This window comes from Ambystoma mexicanum, chromosome 3p, assembly GCF_040938575.1.
Source record: "Ambystoma mexicanum isolate Mex_15411 chromosome 3p, UKY_AmexF1_1, whole genome shotgun sequence".
Lineage (NCBI taxonomy): Eukaryota > Metazoa > Chordata > Amphibia > Caudata > Ambystomatidae > Ambystoma > Ambystoma mexicanum.
Genome location: NC_090925.1, coordinates 1,253,592,196 through 1,253,619,551, shown reverse-complemented (window position 1 = coordinate 1,253,619,551; position 27,356 = coordinate 1,253,592,196). Strand labels below are relative to the sequence as shown.

Here is a 27,356-nt window from a genome sequence, read left to right as displayed (position 1 = left end):
AAGTCGCCCTCTGCCAAAAATGTTCCCAAGTAGCACAGCTGTGGACATTACATGTCAAAGATGTGGAATACGTTGGAGGACACAATCCATTCGAACATAAACGTTACAGGGACTTGAAGTGTCTTCTAACTGAACGGCAGGGAATGCTAGGAAGCCCCATGAGAGAGAGAGACCTATGGTCTGTAATGTCATCCGTTCTTTTCCATGCACAGTGTCGACATACATGAAATTGATGCCGATGGACAACTCACATGTGGAAGCATGGGAGAAACTGCATCAGGCTTGGGTAGAAGGACTAGGCATGGATATTCCTAATGAGGAATGGGACAGTCTACTGCGTATAGGCACGCAGTCAAAGATGGACTTGGGCCTGCGGTATATAAGGCAAAGAATCCTTTGTAGACTATACTGGACCCCTGCGTGGATGGCTAGGGTTGACAGATGATGATACCTGTTAGGGCTGTGCTCTTAATGGGGGCACCTTACTACATATGCTATGGGCATGCCCAAAGGTGGCTACCTTCTGGAGTGATGTCTTGAGTAGATAAGACCTTGTGCTGGGGAACACTTCCAAGAACATCTTACTCGACAATTCCACTATCGAACAAAGAGAGAGGTGAAATGACCAATATGAGTACAGAATGGATAAATAGGGTACTTGTAGTAGCGGCAAAACAAGTTTTAAAAGTGTGGAAGTCAAGGAAAAAGCCGGATATGGAAGATTGGTTGACGGATGTACGTACTTTATCCGACTATGAAAAACTAATGCTAAAGAAACAAAAAACGAGAGGAACATTATTTTAAAATTTGGGGATCGTTCAATGAATTATATAGCTAATGTTGACTTACTGTGTACATAATAGATTGAATGCAATAGGAGGGGGATTACTGAAATGTATTGTTCAGTGTTGTGTGTTGAAGTTTGTCAGTTATGTATTGTCCAATGTTGTTAAATGTCTGAAATACTGTTGTGAAATAGAGGTTTGTAGTAGTAAGTTTAGGATTGGACTTATAGTTTTTTTTAGAAATGTTGGAATTAGATGTTTGGATACTGTATATATTTTACTATTTAAATGCATGCCTCTGATATTATGAATATGTGTGTGATACCTTTTATCTGTTTGACTTGTATTTCAAATGACAAATAAAGAGGTTAAAACATTTATTTTTACAAATATTTTATTATAACATATGTTGGTTCAGCTACAAGTTAGAGCACTTACCCAAGACAATTCATTAAATAATTTGTGAATGATTTGATATATTTTCGAGAAAATTGATCCTAACCCTTCACAATATCTTGCTAAAATCAGCATTGGTTTCAGGATACAAAACAATAGTGTCTCAATTGTTGGCCGTTGATTTTAATCTTGTCTCAAACACCCTGCTAGCTGCAGCTAAATACAGTCAAATCAAAAGCAGCGTTCTATTCTCACTGTGGCGCTAAAAATATATCATCAGTTCAAGGCCATGTCTAAGCTAAACAATTTCCTTAAGACAAATAGTCCACAAATCTATATTCATCTCGATAAAATGAAAACTTATCCTGCTCTAAGAGTCTGTTTAAATATAAAAAAAAGGAAAAAACAAGGGGGGGGGGGGGGTCCTCGGAGTCCCTCTGCCGGACATTAGTTCCGGTTACAAGAGACTTACCCAGAGTCTTTAGCTCAATATCTTTTACATAGGAGAAATATCTAAAGCATATCAGTCTTTGTCCTGCCCTAGGGCAGTCCAGCACCGAAATGCTATAGCCTTGGGTCTTTTGGTTGTAGCCCCGGATAGAAGCTCAGCGGTTACAACCAAAAAGGCTAGCTGGCCCCCAGTGCCGACAGTCCCAAAATTAACATAGCCCTGGATCTTTTCCAGACCTAGCAACACCCCTGTCTTGCCCACATGTTGCCTCACTAGCCTTCTGTACAAGACACAGTGACCAGTTTGCACGGGAAGATCTTTATCTCTGCACACACAGGACCATGCTGCGTTAGTATGTGATAGTGCTCATGTGTCTGGCTTACTTGAGGGAGGAGTCCAGCCCCACGCTTCAGAGCATCGTCCATGAGATGCAGCATCCTCTGAAATTTCTCATCAGCGTACTCAAAGCGATCTCCAAATACGATGGAGCAGATAACATTGCTCACCGCATTATTCATAATAAAATGTGGGTCAAAGGGATTTCCTGTGAAGATACAATTGAAACACACATTTCTTCATTTTGTAAATGCAAAGAAAATGTAAAGCTTGACATACCAAAAAACATCACAGGGAAAGTATTAGAGATTCAAATCCAAACACACCTTAACTTAAAATGTAATTTGGATCTAGACCTCCCAGCATTTTGGTCACAGCAAAGATCATAAATCGTACTTGGTGGTTCACTTGGACTAAAGCGCCACCTCTGATGTGGTGGTTTACTAGATTTTGATGTGGTTTTTACTAGATTTTACTTTACAGACTCGCAGAAGTAGCATGGATACATCTTTAGTGGCAATCAAATGATTTACATCCTTTCTTGGAAGAAGAAATGAGGTGCAACTGAGTACCCATTCCCCTCCAGGCCTCAACCCCTTTCATGCAGCATGCATGCTGGGACATACCTTTTATTTGGCATATTTAACATGTGACAGAGCTCCCTGCCTGGCTTTTGGGGTAGACGGCAGGATGGCAATGGAGGTTGTTTGTCACTACCAGCTCTGTGGTGTTGGACCCCAGGGAGCTCTGGGAAGGATCCCTTGACCCAGCCCACTTTGCCCCGTTGTTTGGCAGGAGCTAGTCAAATTGTGGCATGTGTTACACCAAAGCCCTTGAGGCAGCCTGCAGACAAACACTAGGCTCACCCATCCACCTGAGAACCTGTGATCCTGTTGCCCAGAGAGTGTCCCCTTTGGAGTTGTTAAGGACTCTCCACCTCACATGAGATTTAGAGGCAGGAGAGTATCTAACACCTAAACTGCACTAAAAGAGATGACAAAAGGGGAAGGTTTAACATTTTTAAGTTATATAACAAATAAGTATATAAGAACACTAGAACCGGAGAGACCCACTGTGCGATCTGTTGCTCTAAGATTCTGCCTTTTTCAGTTAAAGACCCTTCTCCTCTTATGAGATATCGGGCAGAGGAGTGTCTAACGCCAAGGCTGCACTGGCAAGGATGCTAAAAGGGTAAGGCTTTGCCTTTTCAATTATATAACCAATATGTATATGAGAACACTAAAATGGAAGGAGGACTGGTTATGTGTCAACCAACCCACTTCCAGCATGGCAACCGCAGCAAGCGAGAATGTTGATCAAGAGGCACTCATTTTGTTCCTCCACAGAGAATTGACTGGCACAGAGCATAACCAGAGAGCTGTGCAGAAACAATGCAGGTTCGCACAACTGCTGAACTGACCAGCTTTCTAAAAAGCTTGGGCCACGTATATGTGCACCTAGAGGCAAGTAGTAGAGAGCCTGCAGGCCTGAAAAAGACAACAAATCCAAGTTGCACTACAATTAAAGAGGGTCGGTCCCCAGGAATGTGGCCCGGTCCCTATATAAGTCAGTAGCTGGGAAAGAGGGGTGTCATTGATTGGGAAAGGAGACAAAATACTGGAGTTGCTGGAAGACGGATGAGCGGGGTGGAGGTGCAGGCTGGAGAGAAGTTGCTATGAGAAGGGTGAGAAAATTAAAGTAAAGACTAAGAAGGAGGTGGTGAATAAGGACAGCAGGGGGGAATGTGGGGAATAAGGAGGAGTCAGTAACTAATAACAGTGGGAGCAAAAAGATGGAGAATAAAAAGGTGTGGTGAATAGGAAATGCGGAAGGAGAACAGTGGCAAGTTGAAGATTTAAGAGAGAAGAGGAGGCGTATCTTTGAGGAGCAGAAGGAGCGTGGAAGTAACATCAGGTAGAAGAAGCACATTGAGGGGAAAGATATTTATGAGGAAGTTGAAGGCAAAGCAGGTGGGGACTGGGGGAAAGAGTAAGAGAGCACCAGCAAGAGTGAGGATGTGGTTTGAGAAGTAGGGGAAAGAAATATGCACACAGTCAATGAGTGTAGAGTTAAGAAGAGTGGAGGTAGGAACACCTGGTGAAGGTGATGATTTTATGACTCAGCGAATAGGTAGATAATGATGGGGCACTGGGGCTTAGAGCAACAAGCCTGGTTCAAAGACCAAGAGAAGACAATCGGTCTCCAGCTCTAGAGGTATCTGATTAGCCTACAGGGAACCTTTTGGGGCCAGCTGCCACATGAACCTAGTAAGTCTCAGTCATCTGGGAAATCCACTTAGCCAAGTACTTTGTGGAAACTATTAAGCTCAGCCTAGCGCGTGCCACACATAGGATACAGGGACCAGGCAAAGGGGTCTCCCCAAGACCTGAGGAAGAGAAGAAGAATACCTGACAGAACAGAAAGAAAAGCCATGATAGAAGTGTGGGGACATTTAAACTCTCTAGACTGCAAGTGCCTAAGAGATTTGACCATGAAGGTATTTCCTCAATTTTGGGCTGAGAACTGGAAAGCCAGACTGGATTCAGAGAATGTATTAAAACCAGGAACATTTGTTGTTACCTATAAGACTTTTTTGTTATTAGATTTCAAATGGCAACAGGTTTTACGTTTTGTTAATGTATCCTACTCTGTTTAAGGAATAGGGAGGGGAGTGAAGATAAGAAACCTGGGACAGTTGTAATTAAGTTGAACAATATTTGATATCCCCTAATAAAAGCCTTAATAATCTTTCATGTCTGCGCCTATCTGGTTTTGATCCACTCAGCTTTGTGACAGTATTGTCAAAAGTGGGATAGACCAGGTCAGACTTTCAGAACAGCCCACCACCTGGATCATCAATACTGATCCACTGTACCCATGCTTCTAAGTTTCATTTCAGGCAGGGAAGGAACCTATCCAAAAAGCTCTCTGTGGCCCCTGAAAAAAGAGTCAACATCCCTTCAGTTCCAGGGTTGTTTGGCTTTCTCTTGTCAGTGATTCACAGCAATAATTCAGCCAGTGACGATAACCAGAGTTTACCTCTAGCAACACCACTGCAAAGAGTGATGTCCCACAGCCATCAGGTTATGTTGTGGAGAACAAAGTGGAGAAGAGTTACTCCAGTACCATACAACCTCTTGGAAGAAGGAAAGACTTGAGAGAGCACCGTAAACTCTGAAACAGCAGATATCTGCCGAGAGAAACCTGTATCCGAAACCCCAGAGTTACCATCCAGTAAGCTGGATTCACGGAAGGAAGTTCCCATTACAGTCCGGACTTTTGATCTTCGTACAAGTAAATCCCCCATTCAAGGGTCCACCGCAGGTTGAAGAACCAACCCCAGAAGACCACAGAGACAAACAGACCAAGGGATAAAATAAGCATCAGGTCTGTGATGATGGCAGACACACAGCAAATGTCTTCCACTTAGGTCAAGAAAAAGGTCCACTACAAGGAGGCCCAATGGAACTCAGGTTGTCCAGAGTAGAAAGCTGAAAGACGCAGTGGGAGACATTCTGGACACTTTACAAGACTCAACACTTATCAGCAAACACCCTACACAACCTATTACCACTGGCAGCAGGCAGCAAGGGGAGTTATGCCTGCTGTTCAGGGAACTCCCAGCCAAATCATGTGTCAAATCTGACACACCTTGGATAACGAGCTGATGACCACAAAGCATAAAAAAGCAGCTCATTCCTGAACAATTTATGGACTCACTTCCTGTAAGTCTCTAGAAACCCTATCCCCTAGTTCCACCAGCAAACCCTGCAGCTTGCAATTCAAACTGCCACTCAAAATCAACATGCACAACAATGGGAATAATACAAAAATGTCGCCCGAACACTGCAACATGTTATTTACGTGGTAATAACATTCCGACTCCCACTACACTGACCAATGGGAGTGGGGGTGGCAGGGGGTCCCCTGCTCCCCTTTGTCGGTGTAGTGGGGTCAGGGGTTGCGGAGGGGTGCCCTGCTTCCATTAGATGGTACCGGGGTACAATAAAGTAAAAAAATAAAAGGAAAAAAGGAAAAATGACCCTGAAATGCCATTCAGACCCACCTTAGTGGGCGAGAACTGACACTGCAGGGTCGGAGAATAGACAGCGGCACACTTCACGGTGTGCTGCCGAACAGGTAAGTGGATAGGAGGGAGGCGGTTATGGGCATGCAGGGCACAGTGATATATGTGATCACTGCGCCGCGCCATAATGGGAATCAGCAATTTAATAGTCGATGTTATGGGCGGCGCAGTGCTCACATAGATTCCAGCAATGTAGACCACCAGGCACCAAGACAACAATAGCGGAACATCATGGCCCACTTCCTTGCCAGGATACTGTGTGGATACTTCAACTTCACAGGTGCAATCAGGAACCTTCTAGTAGGCCCAACCTTCATCATAGACCTCACATTCCTTTCCAGTCAATTACATGAATTTCCTGATGAAGACGTTGACTAAATCAGCTTTATTCGTCGAAACCAGTCGAATAAAGTGGGGTATGGGATCATATGGTCTACATTAATTTGATCCACTCCATTAGTTGATCACATGCTGTATAAATGTATTGATTTTCAACATTGAATGCACTTTATGAAATAGGGCTGTTTGTTGTGACCATTAGAATGGCCTATTACACACTGAATGTATTTTGGGATATATTTTTGCAGTTCGAGGAAGAATGATTGGCACCGAATGTGGACAAATTAGTGAATGTTTCACTGTCAGTATGATGAATTGGTATGTTTTTAAGTTTATGTTTTCCTGCAACGCAAATGAATTTTGAAGTGTTGATTAATACATGATTAACTAATTCCTTATACATTTTGTATCATGGTAAATACATTTTGATAATTTATTAAAAATTGATGTCCTCTGGACAATTTTTCAGTATATTCAAGTCCCTATATAAGCCACGGGATAGGATTGAGGGATGTTGGTGATTGGAGAAGGAGGCAGAACACTGTTGAAGTGTGTCTGCAAGACATATTAGCAGTAGGAGGGGCGAAGGAAGGTACATGCTACAGAGTTGTAGCATGGAAAAGGGAGAGGAGGAAGGTAGACCATAAGGAGGAGATGTTGAATAAGAAAAGCAGGAGGAGGAAAGTTGAGAATGAGCAGTACGTGGTAACTAAGATTAGTAGGTGGCAGGTGGAGATAAGGAGCAGCCAGTGAAACAAAAGGCTAAATTGAGGGAACTGTGTTTTATTGAGGAGGCGAGGGCCCTAAGGAGAAGGTTGGAGGAAACTTCAGGCAAAGAGCATCAGGGAGACAGTTGTCCAGGAGGGAAGTAGAGAAAAAGCATGGGGGTGAGTATTAGAGAGAGTGAAGGGGAGATTGAAGGAGTGGGGGAAAAGAAGCAGGCAGGCTGTCAGTCAGTGGGATTAGACTAAAGAAGGGTGGAGGTAGGAGCACAGCGGGAAACAACAAGGAGATAGAAGAGGTGAAGGTGCGTAGCAGTGAAAAAGTGAGAGTGAAGGTGAAATAAAGGTATCTTTAGGTGCCTTACTGTTGCAACCAAATGGGGAGATGGCTAAGTACATAGTGCCAGGGCCAGGGACTACAGCCAGGAGTCAGGAGAGGGAAGAATTGAAATCAACCAATCTCCAGATCTAGAAGTGTTTGTCTGACTACCCTCTGGATGGAGGTTTTGTGGTCGGCACCATATAACCCCCATCCTGATCCAGCTGGCTGGGATGCCCAATTGGCCAACTATTCGATGAAAACTCTGAGGCTCATCCTGGTGGTAGCCTGCCACCACCATTGCTATGTTGTGCATTTGTTGTATACGTGGGAATTGGGGATCCAGACAAAGGAGGTCCTCTAGAAGCAGAATACAAGAGACAAAAAGCAGTGCCAGGAAAGAGGTGTGTGGGCACCAAAACCCTAATACCGTGTGCTGGAGAGACTTGCCAGGAAAGAGATTTCCCTCTCTTTGGATTGAAAAGTAGAATTAATTGTTTAACACTTTATTTATTCACTTGATTGTACAGTTCAAAGACATTAAACTCAACAAATACAACACTTCGGCATCATTCGTAATGGGAGCTCCAATGGCTGATACACGGATACATTGAGCCATCTGCATCATATCCAGCCACACATGAGTATCTTAGATGTCAGTAAACGCTTTTTACAAATTGCATATAATCAGCCAGTCTTCGTGGACAGTACAACACCCAGGGACATCATTTCACCAAAATGACAGGGGTAGCGGAAGTGACATCACACGACCCTTGACCCCCCCTGATGACATCACAGGAGGTGATGTCATTTGACCCCGCCCAAAGCGATATCTTCGGAAGTGATGGAACACGACCTTTCACCAGTTGACAAAACAGGAAGTGGCATCACATAGCATTGTACACTACGAAAAATATGGTTACGATATCACTATAATGTGATGTACATTTCATACAAGAATGGATCGCCACATGTATCGTTAAGATCAGTGTATATAGGTCCATATTACTAAATAACTGTGAATGCAAGCAGACGTCCATGACCAAATGATAATGATGTGTTATTATATAGCACTTGCGCTTTATATAGAAAAAATGTACACCCAATATCACCCAACCTGTGTTGGTACTCAACCTCAGAAGGATGAAAGACTGTGTTGAGGCATTTAAGAACAGACTAAATCAGTGACTCGCCCCCCGAAGTGTGCCTGAAATAAACCTTTGATGAGTCTAGCAATTACTGTATAGAATTCCACAAAGACACATTATTTGGTATTCCTATTCTTTCTTATTTATTTTCAGTGCTGAAAGTGTTAGACTTGTCGCACTCCTGTTCTAATTTTTCTTTTTTTTTTATATTTCTTTTTTTTTTATAAAAGGGGTCTGAACAAGAAAGCCGGCCACTCCAGAAGTAAAGAGCCACATGGTGCTGGCCACAGCCCAGGAGCTTGCATTACGGAAAAAAAAGAAAAAGTTTATTTTTTTCATTTTTTTTTAAGACAGAGGTCGCAAGGGAGACCCTAGAGGTCACAGTTGCGACCTCTGGTGACCCCTAAATGGCATCCCTGACACCACCACATTAACTAAAATCAATAGCCCTATACATTATCTACCGTAGCAGGGCTCTGTAACAAAATAAATCCTATAATATACTCAAATATCTTTGGGCGTAGAGATTGATGGCATCATAGCAATATACATTTCTTCATTATCGTTGGCCCACGTCACATCCTTCAACCAGGTTTCAACCAGTGGGGGCGTTTTACGGGTCCAGACCTAAAATGTGCATCATTTGGCGATTATAGATCATAGATCCATGAATCTCCGTTTAATGTATGACATCCCACTCAAAGCCAACAAACATACCGTGGGAGTAGGGGAAATCTGTTCTTCCACAATTTCCATAATTTTCTGACACACTTCATTCCAGAAAGCGTGCCACATGGGGCAGTCTCAAACCATATGCGTGAATTCAGACTTCTCACTATTTCATCTAGGGAAGTTTACATCACTGCCATCACTTATCCGCTTCATTTTAGCAGGCATATAATGCAATTTATGCAATACTTTACACTGCATAATCCGGAACCTAGTTAAGCGAAACATTACCCGTGAGTTTAGACATCTCTCCAGTTGTTATCCATAATATAACATAAGTCCTGTTCTCTAACGCAGATCCAGAAACATACACACACACATCCACAACAGACGCAAGACGATAAAAATTGTTTATTTTGAAGAAAACAGCAATAGTCTGGAGCATAACAAGTACTTTTTTTTACCATAACGCTGCAAAGAGGTAATTAAGTCCACAAAAACATAGATAACTTTTTCCAATAGAGGTTATAGCTAGCGAACGTCGCAAGGTTCTCATTTTTTGATTAACTGTGAACAGTGATCTTATAATGCTGATTCCAGTCATCGATTGATTAATCTCAGTCTTTGCATTCTTCACAGAAAGTTGTTGTCTTCCATCACCAATTTCTGATCGAGGAACATGGTGTTCCTTTAAAGAGAAGAATTTAGTGGTTTAAATTTCAAATGCAACACTTTCACATCCGCACGTTTTCAGAATCTATACACTGCCATGTTGCTCCTTAATACTGCAACTGCAAAAGGACTAATTGGTGTCCGATTGCGGTTAAAGAAGGCATCGACTGGTAAACTGTACCCATGAAAGGCGCACATCAGTATAATAACTATGGAATATCCAGAATGCAAAAATATATTTCAGTACCCAATTTATAATTGTATATACACAGTACATATTTATGTTGACTATCAATTTAAGTTACAATTAACACGTACAAATTCTATCATTTGCATCAAATTGAACATTCATCCGTCACAACATAAATCATGTCGCATACACCACACTTGCCATCCTCACTTGTATAAATATTATTTAAAACTTTGCTTACGTTGTGTCTTCTGTTTCCATTCTCCCTATGTGACGAATGACCAACCGCTTCGAAATACAGTTCTCATGATAGAAGTGTGGGGACATTTAAACTCTGAATTTGAATACAAAAGCGGTTGCTTAATATATAGAGACCGCAGAGACCGCAGAGACGGACTGGGAAGGGAGGGTGGCTGAAAGGGGCGATTTTGCACCAGGCTGGGTATACTGTTGCAGCCAGGACAACACGTGCAAAGAGCAACAATAAAAAGAAAAAAGTTTACATCACTAAAATTCCAGCATGCCTCGAATGAGTTCAGTTTTAAAAGGATTACTGACTCATGTTTATATCTATTCCAGCAATCATATCGATTTCTGCATTGATGCATGAGCACTTGGTTGTCCTCCACATGTGGGCCTCCACAATAAGATGCAAATGTGCAAAGGCCACAGGCGCATGTTCACAGTTCACATTGGCAAGACATATTCCTTCGCTCATTATTTCAATGTTGGCTAACACTGTGGCACATAAACCTTTGGTCCACTGACATCTACAGCCACTTAACATGATTCCTATGTTCCAGCGAGGTTAAACTTCATTTATTGTATTTATGTATTGGTTACTTCTACAGCGCCTATACATAAAAATTGTGCTTAAAGGCTCCACAAGACAAAAGGGGGGCGGGGGGCAGGGAAGAAAAAAACAATAACGGTCCTCCTAGGCCTGGCATCATTTGGATCATGCAAGAGCAGTAACAAGAAGTGCAAGGGATAGGAGGAGGGTATAGGGAGGGGGCAGGTGTAGATCAGGCAGAAGGGAAAATGCTATGGTGGGAGGGAGGTGCAGGGCAAGAGGAACTATACAAGTGCAGGGGGGAGGAGGGCTAATGGGGCTAGGCAAGTGCTGAGGGTCGGCCAGGTAGGCAAGTGCCAGGGGAAGCAGGGAGTGGAGTGTGGACCACATGATGAGGATGGGTGTGGACCAGACTCGGTAGGGATGCACACCCCGTCAGGCTTCTCAGGGTAAAGGGGCCCGGAAGAGCAAGTGCAGGTTGTGGGGGGGCAGGAAGGCAGGGTGCTGGGGTATACTGGGCAGGGAGGGTCTGGTGCCCTGTGGAGCTCAGAAGGGACCAGGCAGCCAGTCAATGTGACAGAGGGGGGCATTAACAGGGGTGGGGGGAATGAAGAAGAGAAAATTTAGTTCTTGAGGATCTTCCAGAACTTAAGAAGATCAGGCAGAAGCCTGAGTGGGGCAGGGAGGCCATTACAGAGGGATGCTCCTGCAGCGGAAAGATATCTACCCCACACTTTCTACTTGGAATAGCATCTGATCTGCAGAGAATTGCAGCTAGATGACCAAAAGTCTCTGAGAGGGAGGTATTTAGGGAAAGAGTCAGAGGTAGTGGGGTCCCTGGCCCCAGTAAACCTTGTGGATGAAGCAGAGGGTCTTGAACTTGATCCTCACAGCCACTGGGAGCAAGTGGAGATATTTTTGGGCTTGAGAGATGCGGTCCCTGGCCTTGAAGCCAAGGAAAAGTCTTGCAGTTTTATTCTGGATTAGTTGAAGTGGGCGTAGAGAGGATTTAGGCAGATTGAGGAAGAGGCTGTTGCAGTAGTCCAGCCTGGAGAGGACCAAAGCTCTGGAGACATTCAGTTTCTGCATGTCTGCTGCTCCAATTTTCTGCTTAAATTCTTCAACTATTGTGAGTTCATTACAAACAAATCAAATTTAAGATTGGATAAGCAGGAATTACAAGCAATACCTGGGTATCCAGCAGTAACTGGTCACCAGAAGCTACCACTGTGAAGAAATGTACTAGTTTATAGCGTTAAATTAGTTGGCCTGGGGGATCCAAAAGTAGCTCCTGGCAACTGTTGGTTTTAAGTCTCTTCTACATTTCATTTCATTTGAGTCACATGCCTGAAATAATCAGACTGACATTTATTGTTCTAATATAAATCAATTATATTGATGGTAATAAATACACACATCAAAGAAAAATAGGCATTTTAAGGCCTATCTAGTGACGAAAATCATGTGTTAAAATCGCGGCACAAATGGCTGTGAACACAAAATATTGCGGCAAAAAGGCTGTGGTTTTGCCGCCGCAATCCATGTAAAGGATGCAGGGGACACCCCCGCAGCCCCTGGACCCATTATATCATTTAAGGGGGTGGGAGACCCTCCTGCAATCATCCCTGCTCCCCTTAAATGGTGTAATGGGGTACACCTTTAACGGGTCAAACAACTGCATTTTTGCCACGATTATTTGTACAGGCGAAATTTTTGCTGCGATTTTACCACTGCATACCCTAGTGACATTACTTTACAAATAGTAATTAATTCAAAAGTCCCCTCATGTCTCTTGAAAGTGTTTTGTCGTACACAATCTTCTCAAGTGCTGTGTGAGGAGGGGAGCCTGGAACCAACCACCTTTTCTTACACTCCTGCTCCTTTCTCAATGGTCCATTTACACATTCGGCGAAATGTTTTCTTTTTTCCAAGAGTGTATGTTAGAACAGTGGTGCATCAATGAAAGCCATTTTTCAAGCAGAATATCTACGAATCCATCACAAGGTTTTGATCTCCACCAAAGATGGTTGCTGATAGATTGACCAATTTAAAATGTGTTCTGTAGCCTTTTTTCCAGCAGCTGAATTTTTTTTTCCAAATTGATTTTGAACGTTCCATACATCATATTGATGCTTTTAGTCTGGGAACTGCTCTCGCATGGCCTTGGCTATTGAAATGTGCCTGCCAGTGGCTATTAGGTCTATTTGCATTCGTCTGGATTACAGAAGTTGAATGGATTTAATGAAACCATATTTTTTCACGGTAACAGAAGATTTACATTCAGATACTTGCGCGATGACAGAACTCACCATTTATTTGGTTTCTATGTCTTGGAAGTGGTAAGTGCAGTATTTAGCAGAAAAACCTGGACTGTCACACTGTCCATCACCAGCAGGCCAGAGCCTTTTACCAGCAAGAACATTGCCCATTGACATCTGTCCGAGTGTCCATGCCTGGTTAATAGCAGAGAATAAAAACTCCTTCTGATATTTGTAGTACTGGGTTTTTGAAAGGAACTTCAGTCCCGCAAAGTTAGAAAAACTTGAAATTGTATTGTACGTTTATCTGCTACACAACAAAGCAGATGAACAAAGTACATTTCCAGCGGGCACTTTTCCAAGTATAGGTTGAGCAGACCATGAAAATGAGTTATGGTGTTATCCACAGCTACCCTTGATCTTCTGGTTGGTGCCTTTGACTACACAAGTAAACTTCACCAATGGCTCGCCAAAAATCCTCCTATGCAATTTATGATCACATTTAATCATTTTCATAATCTCGATCAGGCAGCAGTCGAATACAATAGGGCTGATCAGGAGTCTGGCGGTATCCCAGTGGTACTACCGCCAGCACAAATAGCGTTACTGCTACTCACTCCAGTGTTATTAGCACTGGAGCATGAGTAGCTGTACGGTGGTAATTTCCTATTCCCTATTGGGTCTATTGCACCCAATGGGTTTGGGAGGCGCTATTACCACCAGCAGTCTTTGCACTGGCGGTAATAACGCTGAAAACGGCCAGAAACGGGCAGTAAGGGGACATATCTACCTCCAGCAATAGAGGTTAAAACTTCCACTTACGGCCCGACTCATGATTGGGCCAACCCTTAAATGCGGCGGTAATAGCGTTACCACCGCATTTAAAGGCTAAGGCCCAACTCTTGATGAGACCCAATGTATTTTGGTTCCTTTCATAGCCAATCGTCCTGAAGCATATTGGATACTGAAGTTTTTGCGATTCCATGGTGGTGATAAGGCCTCAACACTAGGAAGAGTGAAGTCCACATCATGAGCACAATCGTCAATCAGTGGTGAAGATGCTTTGGTTATTTCTGTGTGTGATATTTCCGATTTGTCCACAAGTATTGGGGAAACAGAGAACATTGTTTCTTAGATAGCATTTGTTTAGAGGGTGTGGATTGTGTGAGCGGTTCTGCAGGCAATTCTGAAACATCTTCTGTGTTGTCTCCTTCTTCTGGATGACGCTGTGTGCAGTAACAATGCCCCAGGGTTACATTCCATGGGTCACTGCTAACATTCCATTGAAATCCGGCCACTGGACATCATTAGTTTATGCTCCTCTTCTTGCTAAGCCTCTAATCAAAGAGAAAAAAAGCTTAATTTATAGCACAAATACAGAATATATGAATTACAACATGAAAATGTAATATCAATGAAATAACTGATAAACAACTTATTTTTTAAAAAAACTTTCTGTTATGCACCCTTTTTTCTGAATTTTCCTTGAAACAGTCGAATTGGATTTGCCGACCACCAGACCAAGCTGAAAAACAGCCTTTTGAAATAGTATAAACCTTGAAAATATACATGTATAACAAATTGTCACTATGGAAACCATTAGAACATATTAAATATTACATCACAGTTAAAATGGATAACTGATATTTTGGCAATACCTCTTGTCCATGTGTCTCTTCAATGTTGACTGCTTCAGTAGTACATTCCTTGTACATAACAAATTCAAAGAACATTAATTAAATTGTTAAATAATTTAATGTTAAAATCTTTAACCTCACAAAGTACATCTTGAGAAAGTTGATTTAATGAGTGTCAACCTTACAATATAAGTTAAACTATGTAAAAAGATATGGTTAATCATCTGATTACACTGATTACACTTTTAAAATTATTATTGACATAAAGTCAAACACTGTGTACACATTTGAAAACTGTACCTGATAACCTTTAGAGATGTCATAGGAAGTTGGTATGAGATCATCCTGCAAAACATATTGAATAAATTGTGGCCCCTTTAATGCGTTTCAATGTTATTTTGTTTCAATGATTCAATTTTCAGCGAAGCAGCTAAAGTTTATAAACAAAAACATACACCATTCATATAGTGAAAGGGTCTATGTTATTCAGTGACAAAGTACATTTTTATGAAGGTTAACTCTCATTGTTGCATGTGTTTCTGTGATAAATACATAAAGGTTGTTGATGGAATGTTCTGCAATTTGCTGACAGTGTTGCATGTATCTTAAATGTAAAAAAGATATTTTCAATCAATAACTATTAGTATAAACCAATAAATGATCACTTCTCATACCTCTGTTTGCAGTAGAAGAATCGTACGCTCTTGAAGTTTCAGGCTCTGCCTGTATAACAGTAATTGTTATAATAAAGATGTAACCTCAAAAGAAAATTACATGTAAAAGATGGTCAATATTGACAAAGAAGCCTACTGGCCAGTTTGTATCAAAATATTATACATAACTATAGTCAATACGTTTTAAGTTGAACTTGAACAAATACATATTTTGTATAGTCGCATTTCTAAAGGTGAGTGAGGTTGCTGTTGACTCCAGAATAGTGGTTGATGTAGCATCACAGTCCTTTAATCGAAGTATATATTCATACCATTGTTTAATAGAAAATGGACATTACTAGTATAATTTAGACCACTTCAAAAACGATAAAGGTTTGTGTGCAAATTGCTTGGCTTCACCATTAGGATGTTGGACGTTTCTGTGGTTTCCTCCATGGTAACGGTCTATAATTCCATCAGTGTAGTCTACATAAAGACAACATGGTAATTTTTTAAATAACAACCTATTTTTAAAGGACACAATGTGAACGTATGTTTGGAAAGGCTCCCATTGCACTAAACTATTTGAGTATCTCTAAAGTAGGGATATAAAAGTAAGCTTAAGTTCAAAATGTACAAACCACAGTACATCTTGTCACAAAGGAAACTTGTGTAATAAAATATAAATGGAAATATTCCCCAAAAACGGAAAACCGTACATTATGTTACCTGTTCACAGACTATTTCAATATTTTGAGAGGCCATTTATAAGACATAAGACATTTATAAGACATATTATACAGGCACATTTAGAAAATGGTAAATACAATAAAAAATTCAGCGTACACTACTCACCTGGGTCAGTGTGTGCTGAAATTCAGTTGGAACTGCATTGGGAAGTGATTTGCGAAGGAGTCTCGAGCAGATGCAGAATCGCTTGCCCCTCACACCATCCAAGACATCCTTGGCTCTGCTTTCAATTTCGGACACTGGAAATCCGCAGGTCAAGAGACATTTTCTTATTACATTTAAATCCTTTGGAAATACATGCAGGAATGTACTTTTAGCATGGTGGTTATTAGTGCAACCCAAAATGATGCAAGAGGACATTGTTGGATTGTCCCTATGATCTGTTAAAAATATTTCTATTAAAAAAGTATCACAGTGTGTAAATCAAACATCATATTCCTTTGATAATAATAAAAAATGTACTTCAGAGATAAAAATGCGTAGGACGGTTTCTAATGGTGTAGACTTTTTGAATAAAATAAAATTAGAATAAGGTGTACATTGAGCATAAAGCAATAGAAAGTGGCCTAGCAGAGAACGTTGACACTACAGAAAACAATAGTAAAAGCTGACTAACTGTTAATTGGAAGAACAGATGAGCCGACTCAGCAAGCACAGAAAGAAGTGGAGAGCTGGCAATATCCGTTGTTGATCTGACAGATGTTTTCTTGTTAACTCCCACGGTGTTTATAAAGGATTACAGAAGTGGGTGTGTATGTGAATGTCTGACCTGTCCGTTCACACCCACCAGGCCTATGTGACAATATTTGACCTCCTCAGTCCTGCCAGGGCAGCCCCCTTGCGAGCGCACGCCCACAGGTGCAAACTGTTATTGATAGCGAAGGGGGATGGATGTGGATGAGGCGATCGCAAAGGCCTGCAACACAGTCAAAGGTCACAGACATACGTTGATTGCAGGGACAGGGTCTTCAAAGGGGATTCTGGAGACACCAGATCGGAGGTGCCCATGTGGATAAGGGTCCCCATGTGAAAGAACCCTTTGTGGTGTACCCAGTTTTTTGCACCTTGATCGTTCCCATCTCCCAGTCCCCTTGCGAGGGCACGACCACAGGTGCGAACACTCATTAATAGCAGAGGGGGGATGGATGTGGATGAGGGGAGCATGATAGGCCAGTTAAAGCACAGAAATCTTTCACAATACTCTTAGATGTTTGGACATGTTGTGGACTTACAAAAAATGTCTAACAACTGTTCAGATTAACTCATTTTAAAATGTTTTTATTTAGTTTGGTAAAGCGGATGGCAATGACACTACAAATGATACTGCTGCGGTCGAGGTACTGCCTGTATAAATCCACGGTATTGTCTGTGGTTACCTGGGAATTCATCACGAATTGCTCGAACCACAGAGGCAGGTATTACTCGTTGAGCGTGAAATCCCAGTCTTCCATGAATTCATGAATCCACCATGTAAAGGCACGATATGCCACAAGTCTGTACCACCTGTGTAAGAGATACAGAAATAGTATACTTGAATGATCCCAATAATTGCATTTTTGTTTTTGTTTGCACTACTTTGTAAAATGTAAGACATTGTTATGCTTTAAAAGGTACCTTTCCGTGTGAAGTACTGACACTACATGTGATTTCAAGTAGGGATCAATTCGAAATGTGAACGCGCATTCCAGCAAAAACAGTTTTTCGAGATACTTCCAAGTGAAAGAACTGTAATTGTTTGGACGATAAATCTAGAGATGAACACTTTGTTTTCAGATTCCAATGAGTAATTTATTCAATTTAACAAATTCCATCGAAGTTATATTGATGTAGGGGAACAACATAGTATGTTAGCTGTCTTGGTCGTCAAACCCACAACATATATAGAGTGAATTTACTCGTTACTTGGATTACGAGGGCAAACTGTAGCTTGAAGTTCGTGCATAAGGATCATCATTCACAAATCTTGTAAGGCAGGCGGCCCTGAAGCCATGCAGCCCTGTAACCCATAGCAGTGGTGTGTCTTCTTCAGCAACGTAAGCCATGCAGCCAAAGGTTTCTCTGCCACATCAGTGTTCCGCCGGATTAGGCATATGCTCACAACAATGGCAGGTACACCAGGCGGAAACGTGTTCCATGTGAATTGGGTCAGGCTCAAGTGATTGATCCTCTTGACTTTCAGCTGATTCCACATTGTCTCAAGTTTTTTCTCTTTCAAGGATTTCCTTTTCAGAATATATAGTCTTGTACGGGTAGGGCTGATTTGTTGCCATAGTTCCTGAATAGTGAACAAGCAAAGAATCAACAGTGAGGTAAATAAAAACGTGTTTATTTGTATACATAAAAAGAAAAGAGGTTTCCCATTAAGCTTTGAATGTTTAAGAAAGACAAGGGAAGAATGGCCATGTCACAAAAACACATTGTGAAAAGACAAGATTAATAGGCTCAAACTTTAAAAGTTTGCAAGGACACATGTTTAAATATGGTTTGGTAAAGACATTGGTCCAGAATATAAGAAAAGAAAAGCAACTACTGAGTTAATCCATTTTAGGCAGTATAAGTACCGGTTCTCAGAGTGTCGTACTTGGCAGATAGCTGAACAGAGCAGAAACAAGTCAGGGAATCTCAAAATGAAATACACTGACATGAAGGAGACTTGAATTTAGGGCGATGGATCAACGGATAAGATTAGCACAGGATGGCGGTACCCGACCTGTCATTTTCGCATGTGTTCAAGTGAGAAAAACTCGGGAAAGTTGCAATGGAATTATTTTTAAGAAAGATCTGCGTCTGCTCTAAAATACATGCCCGATCGGTTGGGCCAATAACATTTCCGACTGAACTACCACTTTAAGTTACACCAATGTAAATGAAAAATGTTGATTAGTGCTTAGATGTATTTTTGGAAATGTCCAATATTCTTTCACTGAGTTTCCTTCTCGATTTAAAGTAATGAGCAGGTAATCAGTAGGTGCCTTCCCGAACAAAAGCAGAAAGGTCCACATTCTAAGTAAACAAAGAGAAATCCTCTAGCAACCCTGACCGAGCGAGAAAGGAAAAGCACAGTTACATGTATACCCGAGGACCAGCTTCCACCGTTAACAAGGCCCCATTCCAATCCAATACATTGGTGCTGCTCTGGAGCATCTTCGGTCGTGTAAAGGCCCTCGCACTGGCAGCCCTCGGATCACTCAGCCCTACTTGGGGTTTCGACCATAAACTGCTGGTAGAACATGTTGACATTGCGAAATAAGCAAAACACAAACACTGACCCATATAATCAATCACTCAATATTGATAAAGTTCCAGGAACAACCGATGAGAATCGTGCCTCATGTAAAGCTGAAAACGAACACACTGAGACGCCATTGAATGTGTGTGAGACCCAGAACCAGTGAGCCCACGGGCTGAAAACTGTCAGAGGTGTAAAAAACAAAAAGCAGTTACTAAAAAACCCAAAGGTTAAGGCAAACACATCCTCAAATTCCTCAACCCATTCAGCAATCAGTAACCAAACGTAAAACCAGCAAATGGCTTAAGAGAATATAGATGTTCAAGCCGATTCTTACCTTGTTACAGGTGCCTCCGAGCAGCACAACCTAACTGGCGGCCATCTTGCATTTATTATGCTGGAGAGAGGTCTGGCAGACATGTCTAGTACTTCCCATTCGCCTTTCTTGACTTAACGTATTGTGTAATACAATAGCAATTGCAATGAGTTCATTTTAGGAATTTCATCTGACGTCACTCGTTTTCAGGTTTTGATCCTGTCCAAGACAAACTCCCAGACTGTCTTGATCAGCGGGGTTTATACAACTCTGACATCTCAGGTGTGCTCATGGCGTGAGGCAGGCCATGTGGTAGCTGGAGCCTCACTTCAATTTTGAAGAAAATCTTCAAAAGCCATCCACAAGTGCCTTCAGTTGGGGGATCACATCACACCTCAGAGTTTATACTGTGATTGTCATACAGAAACTTCCATCATAATTTGTGGTTAAACTTTCTGGCTTCTTTCCAAAATGAGGTGATAATCCTCAGTGCAGAGCTATCATGGTGACTATCCGATGCCCACTCCAACTGTGCGCATTCGGTTTCAGGTCCAACCTTCCCATTAATTCAGATATCAGTGAAAGGTACGGAATGCCTAGATCACCTCATAGATTGCACTGCATTCCCATGCCCAGAATTCCTTTATGGAGGGACATTCCACCAACATGTGCTTTAGGTTTCATTCATGGGAGTTTCACGTTTAGCAACTGGGACAATCCAGAGCGTGATTTAGATTCAGAGTGGCATGTGTGTATAAAGCCTCATTCTAAGTTTGGAGGTAATTCCAGAAGAATTAATTCCTGACTCGGTTGCTGATACCGCCACCCGCCCCGGTACGAGTGACAGTGTGCCAAAGAAAAATCCCATTCCTGGAGTCCACAGCACTTCCTGGGAATTATGGAGGAATTACTGCAGGTGGAGGTTAATCTTCCACTTTATGAGCATACACGTAATTTGTCATCACAGTAAAAATGGCAGTAATTTTAATACTGCCAAAAAAGGTAGTAACTTTTTTTTTAACCGTGCCACCAAACTCTTAATGAGTCCCAATGTAAGGTGTTTGTATAATGTTCACAGATTTTTAACAACCTGTCTTACTGGGGTATGACGGTTGATTTTCTGCTGAAGAGGTAGGGTCAGTCCTCCCAGGAATCCAGAGCAGCCCGAATGTGAACGGAAATCTCTGGCTCCCCTGAAGGCCAGGCCCAAAGAAAACCCTCACTTAGAGGGTGAACAAATGGCTTCACGGCAGGCAGGACAAGGTAGATCCAAGCGATTCCGAGCAGATGCAAAGAAGAGAGCAGAACCACAGCTGCAGGGTGGCACCGAAGAGCCCAAAAGAGCACCAGGTCAGAAAGGAACAAGTAGGAGCAGACAAGGAAGCGAAACGTGAACAAGGTGCAGGCGAGCAAGAGAAGGAAAGTAATAGGAAGAAACAGGACAGCGTATATGCAAGGAGAAAAGTTGTGATGCACATCTTACCCGTAATGAAAGCCTTTTGTTATGAGAACGGCTCCTCCTGTATGTACAGATGTACTGCGTTGAATGAAGCGGCTATGTTGTAGTTAGCAGTACATCACTGTCTTTTTGGTTGGCTTGCGGTACACAGAGTGTTTCCATCTCTGCCATAATAGCCAGTGAAGAGGTTGGGTTCTAACACAGAAATGAAGTTATGCTGAAACTTGTGCCATACTTTAGTCGATTCCTTCTTAGTGAGGGGTGAGTCAGTATTAATTCCAAGAATCCTCGAATGTTACATTTTGTTTTTATCCCAAACACATAAATCCGCAGGCTATACAAAAGAGAGGCAGTAATACACCTGTCAGGTTGTATAATCCTCAAAGGACCCTTCAATATTCACTCCTTCATACGCTTTTATTCTTTTTTTTAATTATTTGTATTTGTTTTTTTTTTTTACTTTACAAAGTAAGTACAGTACATCATAAGAAAAAACCAGCACACAGGATAAAAAATAAAAAATGAAAGCACTCACAGAGCAATCCATAACATAATAATCAAAGGATATTATTTAAATACATCAAGTGATAACATTCATAGTCTTAATAAAACCTGCCACCGCTAGTCCTTCTGTTAGAGTTAATATTCATAAACCTTTTCCAAAAGTAATCACAATTTAATGAGCCCAATCCATAGACCTAATGAGATAACTTTAAACAATATTTCATCCTACATTTATTCAGGGCCTCACATTCTAACACCAAATGTCTCGCAGTTTTCATAGGACCTGTACTACAGTACATACAACCAATCTCCTGATCAGTGATTATTTGTCTCCTAAATAGAATCTCTTTTGTTAAAAGTAGGTTCCATTTCAATCTTAGTAAAATCATAAAATCATTCTATAATAATTATTAGGAAACTGCAACAGAATCATAGATGGGGTTCCCCCACTTCTATGTTCAAATGCCAGGTCACTGAAAGATGAATACGAATGGAATAGGTCAGTGCTGCACGCCCTTTTATTCTCTACCAGGATTCCACTACTTCCACTACTGATGAGATGTGATTCTATCTAAAGAATGTCTTTTATGACAGACTGTTAAATCAAGCTACACCTCACAAATGACAGACAATGAGGGTGAAGCATGTCTGGAGTTGCTTTTGGTTTTCTGCAGAAGGGGGTGTGACCAGGATTTCCATATGAACTTTCACCTTCAGTAATGGCATGGAAGACTGAAAGATAATGGTCTGGGGGGTTGCCCAAACATTTGCAAGTTGTTTTTGTTTAATTTAAAACCTCCCAGCCATCAGTCGTCAGTGTAGCAGGACTCTATCCAGCCTACTGGCAAGCATTTTGGCATATATCTTTAATTCTGTATTGATAAGCAAGACCTTCATACAGTTCTTTGACATTTGTGGATCTCTACCCACCTTGGTTAGCACAGTCATCACTGCACCTTCGGTCCTCCCATTTTTGATGCATACCCTAAACAACATGAGCAGGCTAGGAGCCAAGACCACCTTGAGAACTCAATGGGCAGCCATCCCCTCCTCAACCTTTCCCTTTATGTAACTTTTTAATCCGTAAAACAAATATCACTCATGGACTTTTACAATATGACAATCCTCTTGGCCTTTCAAAAGTATTTTTCAATTCCACCCAAATGGGCACATATTATGGTGTACAAAATATCTTTTAGAATTTAGCAATGCATTGACTATACTTTGTAATGACCGACCTATTATCACAAGCTGAATGTTCTTTTCACCCGTTTGTGCTTTAAATAATTAGCCAGAATGTTCCCCCTTTTATTATTACCCACATAAAACATGGTCTTCATTTTGAGAAGTGATCCCCCATTTTATGTGTGCAACCCTTATTGTATTCTATTTTTACCTGATAACAGGGTGTTAAAGAGATCTGGCAACGGGATTTCCTAGTAAGAGCATTCCAGGTCCTCAATTTCCCTTAAAGCATTCATCACTATTGACCTTCCCCCTTTGGTCATATGGGCCAAAGGTCAAATAAGGAGTCCTTGCAGCGAGTCTGTATGCATGTTACAGATTACATGTTATTGAATGCTGTACAAGTAATTCCTATTAAATTAAGTAACAAATGAATGAACGTTGATACGGATTCAAAAACGTGCCATCTTTCAATGGGGCAGAATTTCATCTCCATAGTCTGTTAGGCACCCTACACTCGACCCTTGTGCTCATCGCATAAGGATCTGGGATGATAATGGGGCAAATCTCAGATACAGAATGTACTATCGATGTGCTCAACAAGATGTAGTCTTGACCTTAATCCTTGGAATGGGAAAAAGAATCTCAGCAGGATGGCAAGGCTACTTGTGTCAATGGTACCTGATCAAAGAATTGGCAGAATTCTCTGTGTTTTGTCCATGGCAATCTTATAATGAGATGTGCTATCCTGCGTTAGGTCCATGGGATGATTGAAGTCACCCTCAGTAATAAAATGTGGGAAATCCCTACCCAATAAAGTTGTCGCAAGTGACTTCCAAAACATTTAGCTATACTGTATGGGGCAATAAACATTGAGGGGCACTAACAAAATTGAATGTAATTTCAATTGGCCCATAACTCTCCTACACTCATCTGTCAGCTTGAAGTGCAACAGCACCCCCTGCTTCTTTTTTTAAATTATTTTTATTATTTTTTAAAGATAAACACAGTGCAAGAACAATACATTTTTCAACAAGCATTACTTCCCATGTTTCTGTCATTGTGACTGTTATCACCATCCCTTTTATGTCCTTCTCATTGTCATGTGATCCGCTCTAGTATCCATGTTTCACAAACCCTCCAGCGCTGCCCCATTAGGTGGCTCAGTCTTTACGACATATTGCTCAACAAGAAACCTTAACCCCTAAATTCCCCCTCTCTTACCCCCCGATTTACCCCAGACTCCCCCTTCCCAGCCCGAGTGCAACGTCTTTCAATTGCTTCCCGTAGGTCCCCTTCATCTTTTCGTTCTTTTGTGAGTTAGGGAACCTTCTTCCCTCTAAACGGGGTCCGCTCCTCCTCCCCTTCTTCTCTTACCCCTTCAACCACTGAGGGGGGGTTAGATCCTGAGTGGATGCTAGCTCGTTCAGCATCTGCCCCCAGTCTACCATTAGTGTATTCTCCCATTCTGGATCTCTGTGTTTATTTAGATATTCTACTTCGGCCAGGCCCCATCTGCGTATCTCGTGTAACCATTGTTTCACTGATGAACCTGTTGGCTTCTTCCATTCTATCGAAATTCGCTGCTTGGCCAAGGTCAGCAGGAATCGCACCATTTTATTTCTGTTTTTGTTTGTCTTTGCTCCCGGCAGACGTCCCCACAGGCACATCTCGTGGGTGCATTCATATCTACTCCCCAGCAGGGCATTTGCTCTGTTCACAACCTCTTCCCAGTATTTAGCTAACATCCCCTTATACCATATGCCAGAACACAGCGTGATCCTCCCCGCATCGTGTACATGTATGTGGTACCGCATGATTAATTGCGTGTAGCTTCTCTGGTGTCAGATATACTCTGTGTAGGTAGTAGAATGGAGTGAGCTGGAATTGTGCATTCCTAGACGTCTTTTTAACTTGTTACCACATCTGAACCCACTTCTTTTCCAGGATAGGCACTCCCGAATCCCTCCCCACAATCCCTCCCCACTTGCTCTTAACCACTAGTTCTTTGTCCTCCCTCGCTGTCTGCAGTGCTCCATTACATCCTTGAGACTTTACTCCCACCTTCCCTAATTCCAATAGCATCTGCATCAATGGATGCTCCTCTGGCTCCCCCGGGATACAGCCCCAGATTGCCGCCACCTGTCTCACCACCTTGGCGTATGTGAGGAAGTGCCCACTTGTCACCTGATACATTTGCCTCCATTCCCCGAACGTCAGCAATTTGCCATCTCTGAAGAGATCCCCCAATGTAGTACACAGTCTTTCCCTCAGTGTTTTGAGACCCACATTTTACAGTGCGGTCCTAATGGTTGTGTCAAACCCAATAAGCAATCCTCTACCATATAGCTCTTTAGCTGGTGCTTTTTTAATAGTTCCCCCATACTGTTTGTACCATTTTACCCGCTATGGTTCCCCACAGCAGCTCCACTCCCAGTTTCTCTGGCAGGATCCACCAGCAATCCTGTCAGCCCCCCCCCCACCCCTGGCTCATTTCGCCGGCGTGCCATAGCCTGTAATTGTGCCGCCATAAAATATAGGTCGAAGTCTGGCATGTTGAGACCTCCTTCCTCTCGCCTGCGACGCAGCGTCTGCATAGCCACCCTGGTATGTCCCGTATGCCACAACAGTTCCCCCAGCATTTTGACCAACATCTTGAAGAATACCTTCTTAGCTACATACAGGATATTTGTGAAATAATACAAAAGATGTGGGAGGACCACCATTTTGCAGAGTGCAATTCTTCGCACCCTCTGCTTCTTGTGAGGGTTCCCCAACACCCTAACAGGAAATGATGGTGATCATATCCCATATATACTAAGATCCCTTCTTTACTATCCTGTTTTCATTCCTATTGTGAACATGATTTCCACTATTACTCAAACCTTCTTTTCATGCCTTAGTACAGCAGAACTGCCACACAGATATATGCAATCCTGAAAGGGTATTGTTTTCATGAAGACAGAGCCATTTATAGTTATAGGTGAACCTAGGCTTCATACCCCTGAGCCCCACTTCCCTTAACATAGCAAACATAACAAAATGTGGTAACTAAAACAAAGAAAACTCCAGAGTTAATAGTTGCAGGCAATAAGGAACTTGGATGTATGAATATCCTGAGGTGTCCAGTAAATGCCAGCATGATGCAACCACCCTCCCTCCCCGAACTCCACTTTACATACAAACTGATTGCAGACATTTAGCTTCATCCTGATGGAGATGACTGCACCATCAGAAAGTCCATCTTGCCTGCCTTATGCAGTGAGATGAATTTGTGTACGATCTCTGGGTACTCGAAAGAGAGTTTTCTGCAATGAATAGTGATCTTGAATGCGCACAGGTGGAATAACCCATATCTCAACACCATCAGCTTGAGCTCTGGTCTGGCTGCCAGAAACTGTTTTCCGTGCTTTACAGTCATTCTGGTGAAGTCTTTGCTAAGTATTGTGATAGAAAGGTCTTGTGGTTATTCCTACTTTGATGGCCCTGTTGTTCTGTTTACTTAAGCAGTGTCGAAAGCTGGGTGTATCCAAGGAATTATAAGACCCCTTGGCCGTTGTGATTTGACAAGTGCAGGCACTGCTTAACCAATACAGTAAAAGCTCAGAATGCTCAGATTGAGCCGTTTCGTGAGCTTGAGAAGGTGTCAGGAAGGAGTGGAAGAACATGTTTATGTAATTGCAATGGGCCCCTTCTGAAGGTCGTAGATATGATATATGATATGATATGATATGGCATTTATAACTCGCCTATACACAAGTGTTTCAAGGCGTGACGAGGCAAGGGAGGGGGATCAAAGGGAGAACAGACAACTAGGCCAGGTGTCATTCAGATCGGGATGGGGGAAAGGGGAACGTGCGGGGGCAAGGGGGAAGGGACAGTGCAGTACATGGGCATAGAATAATAACAATAAATAAAGTAACGGCCAACAGGTGGCAAGTGCAAGGTAAGTGCAGACATCAGGTGTCAAGTGCTGGTAGTGGGACTGTAGGGATACAGAAACAGTCCCCAAGTGCGGGGGTTGCCAAGCAGGCACTGCTGGTGTGTGTGTGAACTGGCGAGGGAGGGACCTGAGCCCAGGAGCAGAGGGTGGCCAGGTAACCAGTGCAGATTCAGTTTCAGCCAGGAGGTCAGCAGGGCAGAGGAGGAGAAAAGGCAGAAGCAAAGAGAAAGGTTTTGAGGTGCTTCCGGTACCGTAGGTGGTTCTCCTCAAGTTTCAGGGAGGCAGGGAGGCTGTTCCTGAGGGAGGCCCCAGCCAAAGAAAGAGATCTACCACCAACTTGTTGCTTAGAGAAGCGACTGACCATAAGGGAGATGCAGGCGGATGAGTGAAGAGCTCGAGAGGGAAGGTATTTAGAAAGAGAGAGTTGAAGGTATTTAGGCCCCAGGCCCCAGAAGGCCTCATTTCTTGGGCAACTGAATAAGAAGTTGATTTATTTACAGAAGGAACAATGCACT

General features: G+C 42.3%; 1 protein-coding gene across 1 annotated transcript in view; it reads right to left on the bottom strand.

Annotated features, from left to right (window-relative positions):
• Window positions 1–27,356, bottom strand: part of LOC138581419 (cytochrome P450 2D17-like) — a 670,196-nt gene that overhangs the window by 388,084 nt on the left and 254,756 nt on the right. The window contains exon 4 of the mRNA XM_069652733.1: window positions 2,016–2,176. Within this exon, the coding sequence (XP_069508834.1) occupies window positions 2,016–2,176 (161 nt within the window). The remainder of the gene's footprint in view (window positions 1–2,015; window positions 2,177–27,356) is intronic.